The following is a 17570-nucleotide window of genomic DNA, read 5'->3' on the forward strand; positions in this document are numbered from 1 at the left end:
CTGGAGCCTGTTTCAAATTCTGTGTCTCCTTCTCTCTCTGCCCCTCCCCCCGCTCTCAAAAATAAATAAACATTGACAAAATTTTTAATTAAAAGGAAACAGAAGCTCAAAGAAATAGCCTGCAGTAGTTGTTGCAAAATGACAAGAAGAAAGAGGCTATATGGACTGTCTAGGCATGCTAAGGACTGGCATCTAATAAATGAAGCCCCAGCCCCGTAAAAGATTCATTTATCCACAGATATGCTTCGGCATTCAAGAGGAATTCTAGACCTTCCCAACAGCCCTTTTCCAAAGAACTAAGAGTTGTCTTTTATAACCACACACACAAATATTCACACAGACACGAAGACACGCACTCAATCTGTGCTTACCTCTTCCTCAGGTTTTAGCGGTTTTCTCTTGGTGGGGCAGAATCCCAGCTGACACAGACCTGCTGCAATATCCCCAAAATGGCGGCAGAAAATCAAGCTCCCCAGGGAAGTGTGATGCGCAATGTTCAGAAGAATCCTGCAGCTGGTGTAGAGTCTCCGGGTCGCATCGGGAGGAGCGCTCAGACACACCACATCCTGAACAACGGCACCAAACGCGGTCCTGCATCTCAAAGGGACTCCCACACCAGGCACGAGATACGGGCAGACACCAAAGGTGACTACAAACTGCAACACGGACTGGACAGTCTTCTGCTGTGAGATGCTAAGTGTATCTGGGCTCAGGGCAGGAGCGGCTTCCGGAGTCCTCAGGCTGGGTTTACCCGGACTGAAGTCAGCTGCAAGGTGGATCATGGTTTCCTTCAAGCACAACAGCAACAACAAAGTTTGAGAGGTAAAACTCCAGGTGACATCCACAGAGTTTTGTGGCCATTCTGCCTTATTAGCAATTTCATCCCTTAGGAGTTTCAGTTTCTTCCAGTGAGGATCCTTCAGCAATTTGTCCTCCAAAGCAGACAGGTTGGAGCTTAAAGTAGCCAACAGGACATCATGTTTTGTGATCTGTAGTGAACCTGAATCCGATGCTTTTGAAGAAAAAAAAAAAAAAAAGATTATCTACCTGGGAAACAAACTGTACTCTATGTGGAATGCCTTGCCCTCTCCCAGATCATCCCCTGGGGCCTGGCTCAGATATCATTGTCCCTGGAAAGCCTCCCCAAGTTGTGCTGCCCAAGCCTAGGCAGAATTCAAGACTACATTTTCTGCCTACCCACAGCACTTTGGGATGTAGTTAGAACAGGGTACCTAACATGGTTCATCTAGTTGGTTTCTATTCCCCGTGTGTTCTGAGGGCAGAGGCCATGTCTATCGTCTTAGTGGGCTTAAGTTGTAGGCAGAACAGAAAAATAAAAGGCTGAATAGTTACCACAGTAGAGTCATTCAAACTGTTCTAAGTGCCAGAGATAAACCACTGAATAAAACAAAGTCCCTTCCCTTAATGATACTTACACTCTAGTGAGGTAGACCACAAAATATAGGCCCAAGGTGCAGAGGGATTCATTCAATCACCTCTACACCCAAAATATCTATTCTCAATGCTCCCCGACCCTTCTTAAGATGGTCTTTTCTGCCCTCTACTGATGAAGGAGTGCTCACATGCTCACATCAGTAGCTGACATAGTTAACAACTCCCTCCCTGAAATGCTCTTCTCTTTTTTAAAAATGTTTATCTATTTTTGAGAGAGAGAGAGAGAGAACGTGGGGGAGGGGCAAAAAGAGAGGAGGACAGAGGATCCGAAGCAGGTTCTGTGCTGACAGCAGAGAGCCCAAAGTGGGGCTCGAACTCAGGAACTGTGTGATCATGACCTGAGCTGAAGTCTGACACTTTACTGACTGAGCCACCCAGGTGCACGGAAACACTCTCCTCTCTCAGCTTCTGGGACACCTCAGTGGCCATCCTTCCAGTGCCTCCTCTGCCAGCTCCTCCTCTACCAGGTCTTTACATTCCCTGGGGCTTATCCTGAATTCTGTGCGCTCTTCAAGGATCTTCCCCAGGCCCATGTCTTTAAAAACCATCTATAAGCTAACCACTCCCAAATTTGTATCCCCAGCCCATGTGTACCCTCTAAGAGCCAGGATAAGTAAAAAGAAAATCATGTATATGCATAGTATAGTCAATTGTTAAAACTAGAGAGAAAGAGAAAGTCTTGGAAGCAGCCAGAAAAATATGACGCATTATATATAAGGGATGATGCTGTGAATGACCGTGAACTTACCACAAACAGTGACTGCTAAAAAGATGGTAGAAAAACATCTTTAAAGTATGACAGAAGAAAAAAAATGTCAACTCGGAATTCTATATCTAGTAAAAATAATCTTCAAAAATGAAAGTAAATATATTTAGATCAATGAAAATCAAGAGAACTGACTTCCAGCAGACAAATGATAAAGGGAATTCTTCAAGCTGAAGGAAAATAATACTAGATGGAAACTGGGAACTTCAGAAAGGAATGAAGAGCATCAGAAATGGTAAATATGTGGATAAATATAAAAGACTAATTTTTTCCTCAATTTCCTTAGATATATATGTGTGTGTGTGTGTGTGTGTGTGTGTGTGTGTGTGTGTGTGTGTGTCTAAAGCAAAATTTATTTTAAGATTTTTTTTTTTTTTTAAGTAACCTCTACACCCAATGTGGGGCTTAAACTTACAACCCTGAGATCAAGAGTTGCACATTCTACTGACTGAGCCAGCCAGGTGCCACTCTAAAGCAAAATTTATAAAGTTTTATTATGGATTTATAACTTATGTAGATATAATAAACATGAACACTATAGTGTAAATCCCAAGTGGGGGAGGGGGAGCTATAAAATGACCCTGATAGTTGCAAGGTCCTTAAGTGTTATGTGAAGCAGTACAATATTAATTCTAAGCAGATTGTGAAAAAATAAGAACATATATTGCAATTTTCCTGGGACAACTATTAAAAACACAATGCAGAGGCACCTGGGTGGCTCAATCGGCTAAACGTCCAACTCTTGATTTTGGCTCAGGTTATGATCTCATGGCTTATGAGTTCAAGCCCCGAATCAGGCTCCAGGCTGATAGTGTGGAGCCTGCTTGGGATTCTCTCTCTGCCCCTCTCTCCCTCTCTTTCTCTCAAAAATAAATAAATACTTAAAAACAACAACAACAACAACAACACAATGCAGGGCTCAGTCTCTCCCTTTCTGCCCCTCCCTGCTCGCACACGCACTCTCTCTCTCAAAATAAATAAGTAAACATTAAACAAAATTTTAGGGGCACCTGGGGGGCTCAGTTGGTTGAGCATCCGATTTCAGCTCAGGTCATGATCTCATGGTTCACGGGTTCAAGCCCCACATCGGGCTCACTACTGTCAGCACAGAGCCTGGTTTGGATCTTCTGTCTCCCTCTCTCTCTGCACTACCCCCAACTTGCACTCTCTCTCTCTCAAAAGTAAATAAAACATTAAAAAAAATTTTTTTTACCACAATGCAAAAATGAAGGTTACAGTTATAAAACCATAATAAAATGTTGAAAATGTAAATGAAAACAGCAGTAAGACTTCAGAATGAAAGTTAATATACCTTCTAAGAGGCAAATTAGAAATGGGGCACCTGGGTGGCCCAGGCAGTTAAGTGGCCAACTCTTGATTTCCGCTCAGGTCATGATCTCACAGTTTGTGAGTTCAAGCTCCCTGTTGGGATTTGTACTGACAGCACAGAGCCTGCTTGGTATTCTCTCTCTCCCTCTCTCTCTGCCCATATCCCACTTGGGCTCTCTCTCTTAAAAATAAATAAATAAATAAACCGTTAAAAAAAAATTTTTTTAAAGAAGCAAATTAGAAAGGATTAAAATGGAATAACTAAAAGAGTGCTCAACAGTGCATTACTTATAATGCGTAAAATGAAAAATACATATCCAATAACAGATTGGATGAATAAACTGCAGTCTACCTATATCTAACATACTATATGTATGTATAATATTTATTTTATTGTTTATTGTCTCTCTATAAACTAGAAAAAAAGCTGCTTGAGGACAGAGATGTTGCTCGTTTTGTTCACTGCTATATTCTCCTTGCCAGAACAAGGCCTGTCTGATATGTAGTAGCTGTTCATAATAAGTAGTTGTTGAATGAATGAATAATGGAATATTTGCAGCCATTAAGTAATGTTGAGGGACGCCTGCCTGGCTCAGTCAGTAGAGCATCTGACTCTTGATCTTGGGGTTGTGAGTCTGAGCCCCACATTGGGTGTGGAGATTACATTAAAAAAAAAAAGTTACACGGAACATTATTTAATGACATACTCATTAAATATATTCTGAAGTGAACAGAGCATGAAACACTGTATGAGCAAAAGATATGAATAGTTTATAGAAAAAGAAATGCAAATGACTTCTAAAATATGAAAATATGATCAACCTTGCTCATAACAGAAAAGTAAATTAAAACTGTACTGAAATAGCACTTCCCATTTATCAACTGGCTAAAATCCAAAAGTTTTATAACACATTATGTGGCAAGGTTTTGGGAAATCACACACTCTCATAAATTGCTCTTAGAAACTAAAATGGTACATTCCTGAAGAGAGCAATTTGGCAACATCTAGCAAAATTACGTACATATTTAACGTTTGGCCCAGCAATCCTGCTTTTTAGGAATCTATACTACAGATAAATACATAGGCAAAAATGCAAAATGACATATACACAAGTTTATTCATTGTAGTGCTTCTTGTATTAACCTGAGACAACCCAAATGTCCATTAATAGAGAACTGATGAAGTAAACAGTGGTATATCCATATAATGGCATGCTTGTAAAAGAGGAAGACTTCCATGAACCACTATGTAGTGACCTCCAAGACATAGTAAATTTAAAAGTAAGGTATAAAAGAATGTCTATCATATGCTACCTTTTGTGTAAGAAAGGGAGGGAATATAAAATACATTATTTGTTTTTATTTTCAAAAAGGCAGTGAAAGAACAAGGTAAAAAGTAAAATGAGTTGTCTACAAAGAGAAGAAAACAGTGGGGAGGAGCTAGGGATAAATTGATCTAGTTCTAGAGTTTTCATTTGGGGACCCTGTCTATGTTTTTCAAGTTAAAAAAACAATTAAATGAAAATTTTTTCAAAATAATTCCTAAAAATAAAACACAAACAAACCTAATAATTCTGTACTTTATGTCCAAAGTTGTCAAACTACTACCTGCAGGTCAAATGTGGCCCACCACCTATTTTCATAAATAAAGTTTTATTCGAGCACAGTCATGTCCGTTTACTTACATGTTATCTTGCTTTCAAGCTACAGCAGCAGAGTTGAGTAGTTGTAACAGAGACAAAGCCCAAAATATTTACTGTCTGCTCCTTTACAGAGAAAGTATGCAAACTCCTGCTCTATACTAAGTTAGAGGCATAAATGGAGAGAATTATTTCAAGTGACTTGAAATATAGAACTTTAGGAGCACCTGGCTGGCTCAGTCAGTGGAGCATGTGACTCTTGGTCTCGGGGTTATGAGTTTGGGCCCCACGTTGCATGCACTGTATTCAAAAATAAAATCTTAAAAAAAGAACTTCATACATCCTGAGGACAACAAATAAAAATAGTCTAGGATCAGTAGGTTTGTTCATGGTGGTAATGCAGGATTTGTTATCTTAAAATATTATATGCATGTGTGTGTGTGAATGGGTGAGCATATATTTATATATGTAAGTATATATGGGAAATAAATAATTACATTAATTTCACTGGAATCAATATTTTCAGATAAAAGAAATACAAATATTAAAATATAAAATATAGAAGAATGGCTAGGTGGACAAATATGTGATCAAGAAAGAATCTAGGTCATGGTATATGGGTTTTCACTGTAAAATTCCTTCTGCTTTTCTATAAGCTTGAAAATTTTCGGGGCACCTGGGTGGCTCAGTTGGCTAAGTGTCCGACCCTTGATTTCAGCTGAGGTCATGATCTCACGGTTGTGATAACAAGCCTCATGTCCGACTCTGTGCTGAGCATGGAGCCTGCCTTAGATTCTCTCTCTCTCTCTCTCTCTCTCTCTCTCTCTCCCTCTGTCCTTCTCTCCTGCTCAGTCTCTCTTTCTCTAAAAAGAAAGAAAGAAAGAAAGAAAGAAAGAAAGAAAGAAAGAAAGAAAGAAAGAAAATTTGCATAACAAAATGTTAAAAAAATTTAAACTCCATCATATTTCATTGTAATTAGAATATCAGTAAGAACTGGGGCACCTAGGTGGCTCAGTCAGCTAAGCACCCAACTTTAGCTCAGGTCATGATCTCCTGGTCCATGAGTTCGAACCCCACGTCAGGCTCTGAGCTGACCATATAGAGCCTGGAGCCTGCCATGGATTCTATGTCTCCCTCTCTCTCTGACCCTCCCCTGCTCGCACTCTGTCTCTCTCTCTCTGTCTCTCAAAAATAAATAAGCATTAAAGAAAAAAAAAGAATATCAGTAAGAACCACAGATTTATGTTTTGGTTTCTGAAAACCCACAAAGTTCCTAGCTCTAATAATTGAAAAAGTCTGGAAGCAATGACATCAGGGGTAATGAATATGCCTATTACCCATATTGTGGTCTCTACCATTTCTCCTTAAAGAGAGCTATTTTCAAGAACAGGGCAAGAAATGTATGAGTCTGAGACATCTTGTCAAGCCTGTAAGGAAGGAGACCATCAAAGACTACGGGTCATTGCAAAGAGCCCAAGAGCCAATTTGGAGTGGTTTCCAAAACCACAATTTGAGTATCAAGAATAATGAGTACAGGAGCACCTGCTGGCTCAGTCAGAAAACATGCGACGCTTCATCTCTGAGCTGTGGGTTTGAGCCCCACTTGAGGTGTAGAGATTACTTAAATTTTTAAAAAAGAGAAAGAATAATGAATACATATTGCATGTATAAAAAATCTATCAGTTCATAATAAAACAAAGAAATCACTTCACTGGTTACCTTTGGAAATTAAGACACTATCATTCTGAAAATTGATCACTAACAGGAACGCTATGAATCTGTTATTAAAATACACGTAGGTACAGGGGCACCTCGGTGACTCAGTTGGTTAAGCGGATGACTTTGGCTCAGGTCATGATCCCCCAGTCCATGGGTTCGAGACCAATGTCAGGCTCTGTGCTGACAGCTCAAATGCTGGAGCCTGCTTCAGAGTCTGGGTCTCCCTCTCTGCCCCTCCCCACTCATGCTTTCTCTCTCTCTCTCTCTCTCAAAAATAAATAAAAACATTTAAAAATTTTTGAAATATACATATGTTTCTTTGGAAATTAAGACACTATCATTTTGAAAATTGATCAATAACAGGAACACTATGAACCTGTTATTAAAATATGCACATGTAGGGGCGCCTGGGTGGCTCAGTCGGTTAAAGGTCTGACTCTTGGTTTTGGCTCAAGCCATGATCTCACAGTGAGATCAAGCCCTGCTCTGGGCTCTGTGCCCCTCCCTGACTCGCGCATGCTCTCTCTCTCTCTCAAAAATAAATAAATAAACATTATGAAATAAATAAGATAAAATAAAATATACACATGTATATATACATATACATATACATATACATATACATATACATATACATATACATATACATATACACACACACACATAGAAAAGTGTCTTAAAGGTTGTATGTCAAGTGATGCCCGGGTGGCTCAGTCGGATAAGCGTCCGACTTCGGCTCCGGTCATGATCTCCCGGTTTGTGGGTTCAAGCCCCGCATCAGGCTCTGTACTGACAGCCTGGAGCCTGCTTCAAATTCTGTGTCTCCCTCTCTCTCTCTCTACCCCTACCCCATTCATGCTCTGTCTCTCTCTCTCAAAATAAATGAATAAACCTTTAAAAAGAAAAAAGGTTGTATGTCAAAGTATTAAGTGATCATCTCTGGGAGGAAGGGTTATGGGTGATTTTTCTTTTTTGCTTAATCATACTTAAAATGTTTTTCGAGAGAATATGTATAGTTTGCGTATTTAAAAAAGTTATTTAAAATTTTTTTTTAATGTTTATTTATTCTTGAGAGAAAGAGAGAGCATGAGTGGGGGGTGGGCAGAGGGAGAAAGGGAGACACAGAACCTGAAGCAGGCTCCAGGCTCCAAGCTGTCAGCACAGAGCCCAAAGCAAGGCTCGAACCCATGAACCATGAGATCATGACCTGAGCTGAAGTCAGACGCTTAACCAACTAAGCCCCAGGTGTCCCTAAAAAAGTTATTTTAAAGTTATAAAACAGGGGTGTCTGGGTGGCTCAGTCAGTTAAGCATCTGACTTCAGCTCAGGTCATGATCTCATGGTTTGTGGGTTTGATCCCCATGTCAGGCTTCGTGCTGACAGCTCGGAATCTGGAGACTGCTTCAGGTTCTGTGTCTCCCTCTCTCTCTGCTTCTCCCAGCTCATGCTCTGTCTCGCTATGTCTCTCAAAAATAAGTAAACATTTTTAAAAATTTTTAATAAAAATAATAAAGTTATAAAACAGTATGTAGTCTATGAGACTTTTTTTTTAAATATGAAATTTATTGTCGAGGTGGTTTCCATACAACACCGAGTGCTCATCCCAACAGGTGCCCTCCTCAATACCCTTCACCCACCCTCCCCTCCCTCCTACCCCCCATCAACCCTCAGTTTGTTCTGTTTTTAAGAGTCTCTTATGTTTTGGCTCCCTCCCTCTCTAACCTTTCTTTCTTTTCTTTTTTTTCCTTTTTTTTTTCTTTTTTCCTTTTTTTCTTCCTTCTCCTCCCCCATGGAGACCACTTTTGTTAAAAAGAAAATAGTATTCCCAAAATGCAATTTCCATATACTGGAGATTAGGGTCATCTTAATGTTCTCCTTTTAGTTACCCTATTTTTTTTCTTTAAAAAAATTTTTTTTAATGTTTATTTATTCTTGAGAGAGAGAAACAGAGCATGAGCAGGCAAGGGGCAGAGAGAGAGGGAGACAGAGTATCCGAAGCAGATTCCAAACTCTGAGCTGTCAGCATAGAGCTCGATGCAAGGCTCAAACTCATAAGCCATGAGATCACGACCTGAGCCAAAGTCACTTAACTGACTGAGCCACCCAGCTGCCCTAGTTTCCCTATATTTTAAAAAACTTTACTATAAGGAATATCAACTACTTATATAAAAAGAAAAAGGAACATAAACTACTCATTAAGAATAATGAGAATCAGAAAAGTAAGAATTTTTCAGTACTTCTCTAAGATTGTCCAGGGCAAGCGTTCTGACCCACTAACATGAATATCTGGTTCCTTTAGCGAATATATACCTAAATAGGAAATAAGTGCTTTCCTAGTTTATCACCACCAACCATTAATATCCCTAAACAACCTCTCAGGGACTTCCTGCAACTTTATAAGATCTTTGAACCCAAACATGGGAAGCAAAGTGATTTCAAACAAAAGCTTTGTTTGTCAAGAGCCACTTAATAAAGTAGTCTCCTCTGCCCTCTACTGGTGAAAAACAAAATCTACTTGAAAATAAAGTCATCCCCTAAAGCAGCAGTTTTCAAAGCAGGGTACAGGGACTCAAGTTTTCAGGGGTTTCAGATTTTCAGGGACTCTGCAGGTTCCAAACTATTTTCATATTAATACTAGGCCATTATTTGCCTCCTACAGTCTCATTCTCTCATGAGTGTACCAAGTGTGAAAAGTTCATTCAGTTTAGGGGCACCTGGGTGGCTCAGTTAAGCATCTGGTGCAGGTAAGTGTCTGACTCTTGACTTCGGCTCAGGTCATGATCTCACGGTTCATGGAAACAAGCCCTGTGTAGAGCTCCGTGCTGACAGCGTGGAGCCTGCTTGGGATTCTCTCCTGCTGCCCCTCCCCAGCACGCATGTGCGTGCTTTCTCTCTCTCTCAAAATTAATAACCATTAAAAAAACAGATTCCATATCGTAACTAACCTTTAAGAAATTACCTCTCATTCAGTTTTAGTACAGTATGAAAAAATACAACTCTCTGAAAAGGCTATTGAGTTCTTCCTTTTCCAACTACATATCTATGTGAGTCTAGATTTTCTTCATCTGTTCCAATCAAAACAACCTATCATGACAGATTGAACAGAAAAGCAAATACAAAAATCCAGCCGTCTTCTAGTAAGCCAGACATCAAAGAGACTTGCAAAAATGCAAAACAATGCCACTCTTCCTGATAAGTTAACTCTTGATCACTACACTACACTATGCAGCCTCGAAATGTTACTGTACGTACCACGTAAAACTACATCACTATCACACTTCAGGAAATGCTGCCCTTATGGACAGCATTATGGATTCTTCCCAATCACCAATTTGAATGCCTATGCTTTGTGACATTTAAAAGCAGACTTCACAGTTTGTGTGGAACTTTTTATTATGCTCAAAGTGCAAAGCAATATGGCATGCAAGATTAAGTATGGTACATCTTCATTATACACAGATTATCAGATTTTCCAGCTCCTTCCCCACAACATATTCAAATTCAATGATAGAATTTGGTCTATATTTAACATAGAAAGATATTTTTTAGGAAAACTATTGCTGAGATGGCCTCCATTTCTTACACACAAAACTTCACTAAAATCGACAAATCCCTTTCAAATTCTGCTTAGCACATTTCTTAACAACCCAGGTGGTGAAACTATTATTTGCCCCATGATTGACAATAGAAATGGAAGGCACAGGAGAACACACTTAATGCAGCAGAACATTTGATGCCTCATAAGTGAAAGACTATTGGCATCTCCCTTCCTTTCTATATAATTCCCACTGAGACCGAATTCCTCCTCCTCTTGTAGCCTTCCACAGCTCCACTCAGGGGTGACTCCTCTATCCAACTGCCATCGGCACTAGCCTCTCACCATTAGTGTGATCCTACTGTGTGAACTATCTCTTCATCTACATGCACACTACCATCTCCCCAAAAGACAAGATACTTGAGAGCACACATTTTTATGTAATTTTGTTTCTCCAAGAGCAGTGAGGACAGACTATTATATACAGATGACTCCCAGCACATATTACCTCAAAGGAAGTCAATTTAAAAAACTGTTTTAACGCTTATTCGTTTTTGAGAGTGAGAGAGACAGAGCATGAGCACGGGAGGGGCAGAGAGAGATGGAGACACAGAATCCAAAGCAGGCTCCAGGCTCTGAGCTGTCAGCACAGGGCCCGATGCGGGGCTCGAACTCGGACTGAGAGATCATGACCTGAGCTGAAGTCAGACGCTTAACCGACTGAACTTAACCAACTGCGCCACCCAGGCACCCTTCATGGGAGTCAATTTAAAGACAGATCAGGGGGGGCGCCTGGGTGGCGCAGTCGGTTAAGCGTCCGACTTCAGCCAGGTCACGATCTCGCGGTCCGTGAGTTCGAGCCCCGCGTCGGGCTCTGGGCTGATGGCTCAGAGCCTGGAGCCTGTTTCAGATTCTGTGTCTCCCTCTCTCTCTGCCCCTCCCCCGTTCAGGCTCTGTCTCTCTCTGTCCCAAAAATAAATAAACATTGAAAAAAAAAAAAAAAAAAGACAGATCAGGGGCACCTTGGTGGCTCAGTTGGTTAAGTGTCTGACTCCTGATTTTCGCTCAGGTCATGATCTCATGATTTGTGGTTTGAGCCCCCTACAGGGCTCTGTGCTGACAGCGTGAAGTCTGCTTGGGATTCTCTCTCTTCCTCTCTCTCTGCCCTTTGCCACTCACACTCTGTCTTCCTTTCTCTCTCAAAATAAACCAAATACTTTTTTTAATGTTTATCTATTTTTTGAGAGACAGAAAGAGACAGAGCGTGAGCAGGGGAAGAGGAGAGAGAGAGGGAGACACAGAATCTGAAGCAGGGTCCAGGCTCTGAGCCGTCAGCACAGAGCCCAACACAGGGCTCAAGCCCACAAACCATGAGACTATGACCTGAACCAAAGTCAGACGCTCAACCGACTGAGCCACCAAGGAGCTCCAAATCAAACAAACATTAAGAAAAAAAAAAAAAGACAGATCAAAAAAAGTTTAATCTAGCTGCATGTAATTTTAACCAGTACTTTCACCCTAACTCCTCAACACATCAGGGACATCTGAATACTCATGACGCACAGGTATTTTTTAATTCCCTCAGCAAGTGATATGATAAAACAGCAGGCAGATGCACACAATATATAGTAGACTATATGTGCAAAATCATACCATTTTACCACAGTACTTATCCTTTTTCAAATAGGAATGCCTGAATTCCTGTATGTTAAGTGAGCACATGTATGTGACTCCACAACACTCTTGGAGATTCAGAGAGGTCTTCTATAAACGTGTTTGTGTACGTGTGCTTTATGATAGATGATTCCTTCCAGATTTTTTGCTTATTTAACCTTGTTCTCAGTCATTTGTAGATAGTTGCAGTTACTAGACAAGTGACCTCCCAATTAGCAAGTTAAAACTGTCTTTTGCAGTTTTCTTCTTCACTGGGGCGAAGTAGTACAGTTATCATACTATAGTAGAAGGTACCTGAACTTAAATCCTGGCTCTAGCCAACCCCCCGCCTCCCACAAAAAAAGTATCCAAAACATATAAAGAACTTATATAATTCAACACCCAAAAAACAAATAACCCAATTTAAAGATGGGCAGAAGGGGTGCCTGGGTGGATCAGTCGATTAAGTGTCTGACTTCAGCTCAGGTGGTGATCTCACAGCTCATGAGCCTGCTTTGGATCTTCTGTCCCCACCTCTGTCTCTGCCCCTCCTACTCTTGTTCTCTCTCTCAAAATAAATAAACTATAAATAAATAAATAAATAAATAAATAAATAAATAAATAAATAAATAAAATGGGTAGAAGACGTGAACAGACACGTCTCCAAAAAAGAACTGGGGGCGGCTGGCTGGCTCAGTCGGAAGAGTGTGCAACTCTTGCTCTCAAGGTGGTGAGTTTGAGCCCCATGTTGGGTATAGAGATTACTAAAAAAAATAAATAAATAAACTTAAAAACAAGAAAAGACATCCACATGGCCAACAGACACATGAAAAGATGCTCAACATTGCTCATCAAGAAAATGCAAATCAAAACTACACTGAGGGGCACTTGGGTGGCTCAGTCGGTTAAGCATCCAACTCTTGGTTTTGAGACAAGAAGAAACAACAAGTGTGGCCGAGGATGTGGAAAGGCATCCTCGTGCACTGTTGGTGAGAATGCAAACTGTGCAGCCACTGTAGAAAACAGTATGAAGGTTTCTCAAAATATTAAAAATAGAACTACCCTGGGGGTGCCTGGGTGGCTCAGCTGGTTAAGCATCTGACTCTTGGTTTTGTTTGGCTCAGGTCACGATCTCACAGTTCATGGGATCAAGCCCCACAATGGGCTCTGTGCTGACAGTGTGGAGCCTACTTGTGATTCTCTCTCCCTCTGTGTCTGCCCCTCCACCGCTCACAAGCTCTCTCTCTCTCTCTCTCAAAAATAAATAAATAAACATAAAAAAATAGAACTACCCTATAATCCAGTTATCACACTACTGGGTATTTATCCAAAGAAAACAAAAACACTAATCCAAAAGGATATATGCACCCTACTTTCATTGCAGCATTATTTACAGTAGCCAAATTATGGAAGCAGCCCAGTGTCCATCAATAGATGAAAGGATAAAGATGGATAAATATGGCTGAATATTATTCAGCCGTAAAAAAGAATGAAATTTTGCCATTTGCAACAACATAGATGGAGCCAGAGAATATCATGCTAAACAAAACCACTCAGAGAAAGACAAATACTGTATGATTTCACTCACGTGGGATTTAAGAAGCAAACAAAAAAACCCACAAGCCAAGGGGAAGAGAGAGAGAGACAAACCAAGAAACAGTTGTAGCTAACAGTTCTCTTAGCTACAGAGAACAAACTGATGGCTACCAGAGAGGCCAGATGGGTAAAATAGGCGATGGAGATTAAGAAGTGCACTTATAATGATCACCAGGTGTTGTATGGATCTGTTGAATCACTATATTGTACACCCAAAAGTAGTGTAACACTGTATGTTAACTACACTGGAATTTTAAATGAAAAAAAAAAAAAAAATAGGGGCACCTGGGTGGCTCAGTCATTTGAGCTACTGACTCTTGATTTTGGCTCAGGTCATGATCCCCAGGGTTGTGGGATTAAGTCCTGTGCCGGGCTTCTCGTTTAAGAAGATCCGGCTTAAGATTCTCCCTCCCTCTTCCCCTCTGCCCTTCTTCCTCCCTCACACTCCTTCTCTAAAATTAAAAAAATATGTATTTTTTAATATTTGTTTAGAGAGCGAATGTGTGTGCTTTGTGTGCACATGCAAGAGGGAGAGGGGTGGAGAGAAAGGGAGAGAGGGAATTCCAAGCAGGCTCTGTACGGTCAGCACAGAGCTGAATGCAGGGCTAGATCTCACTAACCCAGGGATCAGGACCTGATGGTCCTGGGATGACTTGGATGACTGGGCAGCCTGGGTGGCTCAGTCAGTGGAGCAACCGACCTGGGCTCAGGTCATGATCTCACAGTTCATGAGTTTGAGACCCATATCAAGCTCGTCGCTGTCAGCGCAAAGCCCGCTTCAGATCCTCTGTCACCCTCTCTCTACCTGTCCTCTGCTCACACTCTCTCAAAAAGAAAAATAGGGGGGCGCCTGGGTGGCGCAGTCGGTTAAGCGTCCGACTTCAGCCAGGTCACGATCTCGCGGTCCGTGAGTTCGAGCCCCGCGTCGGGCTCTGGGCCGACGGCTCGGAGCCTGGAGCCTGTTTCCGATTCTGTGTCTCCCTCTCTCTCTGCCCCTCCCCTGTTCATGCTCTGTCTCTCTCTGTCCCAAAAATAAATAAACGTTGGAAAAAAAAAAAAAGAAAAGAAAAAAAGAAAAAGAACATAAAAAAAAAAAAAAAAGAGTTGGATGCTTAACTGACTCAGCCGCCCAGGCAACAGCTGCCTCCAAAAACCTTTTAAATAAAATAAATAAACTGTTTTAATTCCTGGCTAGGATGCACCTGACTAGCTAAGTGAGTAGAGCATGCCACTCTTAATCTTGCAGATGTGAGTTTGAGCCCCACGTTGGCAGAGAGCCTACATAAATAAATTACAAAAAAAAAAAAAATCCAGCTCTACCACTTTATTAGACTGACATCGGGCAACTTCCCCATACCTGAGCCTTAGTTCCTTCATCTGTAAAATGGAATACAAAAAATATCTATGCTATGGAATTGTAAGGATTAAATAATACACGTAGGGGCACCTGGGTGGTTCAGTCGGTTAAGCTTCCGACTTTGGCTCAGGTCATGATCTCATTGTTCATGAGTTTGAGCCCCCCATCGGGCTCTGTGCTGACAGCTCAGAGCCTGGAGCCTGCTTCGGATTCTGAGTCTCCCTCTCTCTCTGCCTCTCCCCGGCTCGCACTCTCTCAAAAGTAATAAATAAACATTAAAAAAATTAAAAAATATATATATGTAAACAGCATATTATTGGGCCTGATACTTGGTAGGCACTGAATTACTATTACTTTTTTTTTTGAGAGGGAGAGAGTGAGAGGGCCCAAGGGAGTAAGGGGCAGAGAGAGACAGAGAGAGAGAGGGAGAGGGAGAATATCCCATGAAAGTCAGAGAAAGAGAGAGGGGAGAAGAGAGAGAGAGGAGAGAGAGAGAAGCAGGGCTGACCCGAAGCAGGGCTCGAGCTCACTAACGGTGAGATCATGACCTGGGCGGAAGACAGATGCTTAACTCACTGAGCCACCCAGGCGCCCCTCAATGACTATTATTAATGACTTCTTTTCACTTCTCCCAGGTATGGTATAATGTTTGTGGAAGTTTCTGCATTTGGGGGAGTATCTTAAAATTTGAGACTTGAAGCATCATCTCATGGCCCTTCATGTACCTTTCTTTGCTCACGAACAAACCCCTTCTTGCACATATACGGTCCCTATCTCTCGTGTCCTTTCTCCAAACTCCAGATAACATCAGAGGCTCCACACTTAATAATCTGCCTTGACTTGAGAAGGGAGTTCGGTAGACCTCGGCCCTAGGTCCGTGTTGTGCCCCTAATTTGCCCACATAATCTGTGCCAGGTCACTTCATCTCTTCAGCGAGCCTTAAGTGTCCCCAGGTGTAAAAGGAGAGCGCCAGGCTAAACCACCGCCATGGTCCCTGCAGATTCTAAATTGGGAAGATCTTGCCAACTCACCAGGAAAGATTACAAGTGACTGTAAATCCCTCCCACAGGCTGTAAATCCCTAAACGCTGTCCCCAAACCCAGCTCAAACGCCACTGCTTCCATCTTCTGCACGCCTCGCCATTCTGTACAAATCTCCAGCGTCCACATTAGACCCTGAACCCTCAGGAGGTGGGACCTCACTTAACGCGTCAGGAGCGCTACCCTCTCGGAAGCTCGTGCCGCAGTCCCTACCTCAGAGGGTGACAGTAAAGACTGAATGGAACCAAGTAAGTACCCAGGGCGCTTAACAGTGAGTGCCTGGCACAAGGTTGGCGCTCAAGAGACGTCGGTTACCATCAGTGTTCAGCAAATCCCATCCCCTCCTTGAGCTTCGGTTTCCTCAAGTAAAATGAGGCTGGACGGACAATGCCCAAAGCCCCCAGGAGCCTCAGAGCTGGGGGTCCCGGGGAGGGCCTGAGAGGCGCACGCTGCGGAAGGCAGGGCAGCCCGGGAAGACTGGTGGCCCTGAGAGTCCCGAGTGCAGCCCGGCGCCGAGATCCGTCCTCTCACCTCCCGGGCTCAGCAGAAGCTTCAGCGCCTCCAGAATGCTCTCCAGACCGCACGTTGCCAGAGCCCCGCTGCCCGCGACCGGCCGGCGGGCCGCCATGACTGGAGTGGAACGCGCCACTAGCGACCTGCTCAACCGCCTCTGCGGACTGGCGTCGCCGCCATACTGAATGTGGCGGAAGGCGCTAGGGGTGGGGCCCGCCGCAAGGGGCGGGGCCGACGTGGTTGGAGCGCCCTTTTACAAAAGTTTTCAGTTCCCGTTTAGTCCCTTGGGCAGAAAAAACAGTTAACACAACCAACCTACATGCACAATTTCAGAAACTCAATATGATTAACCACTAAGTAACGAAGAAGAGGGAAGTATAGTAGTTTATCATAAAATGATACCTATTTCACTATGAAAATAATTGGGTACCGGAGCACCAAAAGACATAGTGAAGTAAACAGATGCTGTGCCTACTTATGATGAAGTTTGGATACATAAACATCACTCAACTGAATATTTTTTAATTTCTTTATGAATATTTATTTATTTTTTTTTCAACGTTTATTTTTTTGGGACAGAGAGAGACAGAGCATGAACAGGGGAGGGGCAGAGAGAGAGGGAGACACAGAATCGGAAACAGGCTCCAGGCTCTGAGCCATCAGCCCAGAGCCCGACGCGGGCTCGAACTCACGGACCGCGAGATCGTGACCTGGCTGAAGTCGGACGCTTAACCAACTGTGCCACCCAGGCGCCCCTCTTTATGAATATTTAAAAACAAGTGCTGGGGGTGACTAGCTGCCTCAGTCAGTAGAGCATGCGATGCCTAACCTCAGGGTCATGAGTTCAAGCCCCAGATTGGATGAGGAGCCTACTTTCAAAAGAAATTAAAAATAAGTGCTAAACATAGACACATGCATTTGAATAACCACAAATATTGTTATTGGTGATACGATTTTTGAAACGTAA

At 42.2% G+C, this 17570-nt stretch overlaps 1 protein-coding gene across 3 annotated transcripts in view; it reads right to left on the reverse strand.

Annotated features, from left to right (window-relative positions):
• Positions 1–16776, reverse strand: part of TANGO6 (transport and golgi organization 6 homolog) — a 190640-nt gene extending 173864 nt beyond the window's left edge. For all 3 annotated transcript variants that reach the window (XM_047834685.1, XM_047834686.1, XM_047834684.1), the window contains exons 1-2: positions 16622–16776; positions 372–1012 (exon numbers count right to left, since the gene is read on the reverse strand). In XM_047834685.1, coding sequence (XP_047690641.1) covers positions 372–1012; positions 16622–16718 — 738 coding nt within the window. In that variant the 5' untranslated portion in view covers positions 16719–16776. The remainder of the gene's footprint in view (positions 1–371; positions 1013–16621) is intronic.
• Positions 16777–17570: the final 794 nt, after the last annotated feature.

Source organism: Prionailurus viverrinus, chromosome E2 (assembly GCF_022837055.1).
Source record: "Prionailurus viverrinus isolate Anna chromosome E2, UM_Priviv_1.0, whole genome shotgun sequence".
In the NCBI taxonomy this organism is placed as follows: domain Eukaryota; kingdom Metazoa; phylum Chordata; class Mammalia; order Carnivora; family Felidae; genus Prionailurus; species Prionailurus viverrinus.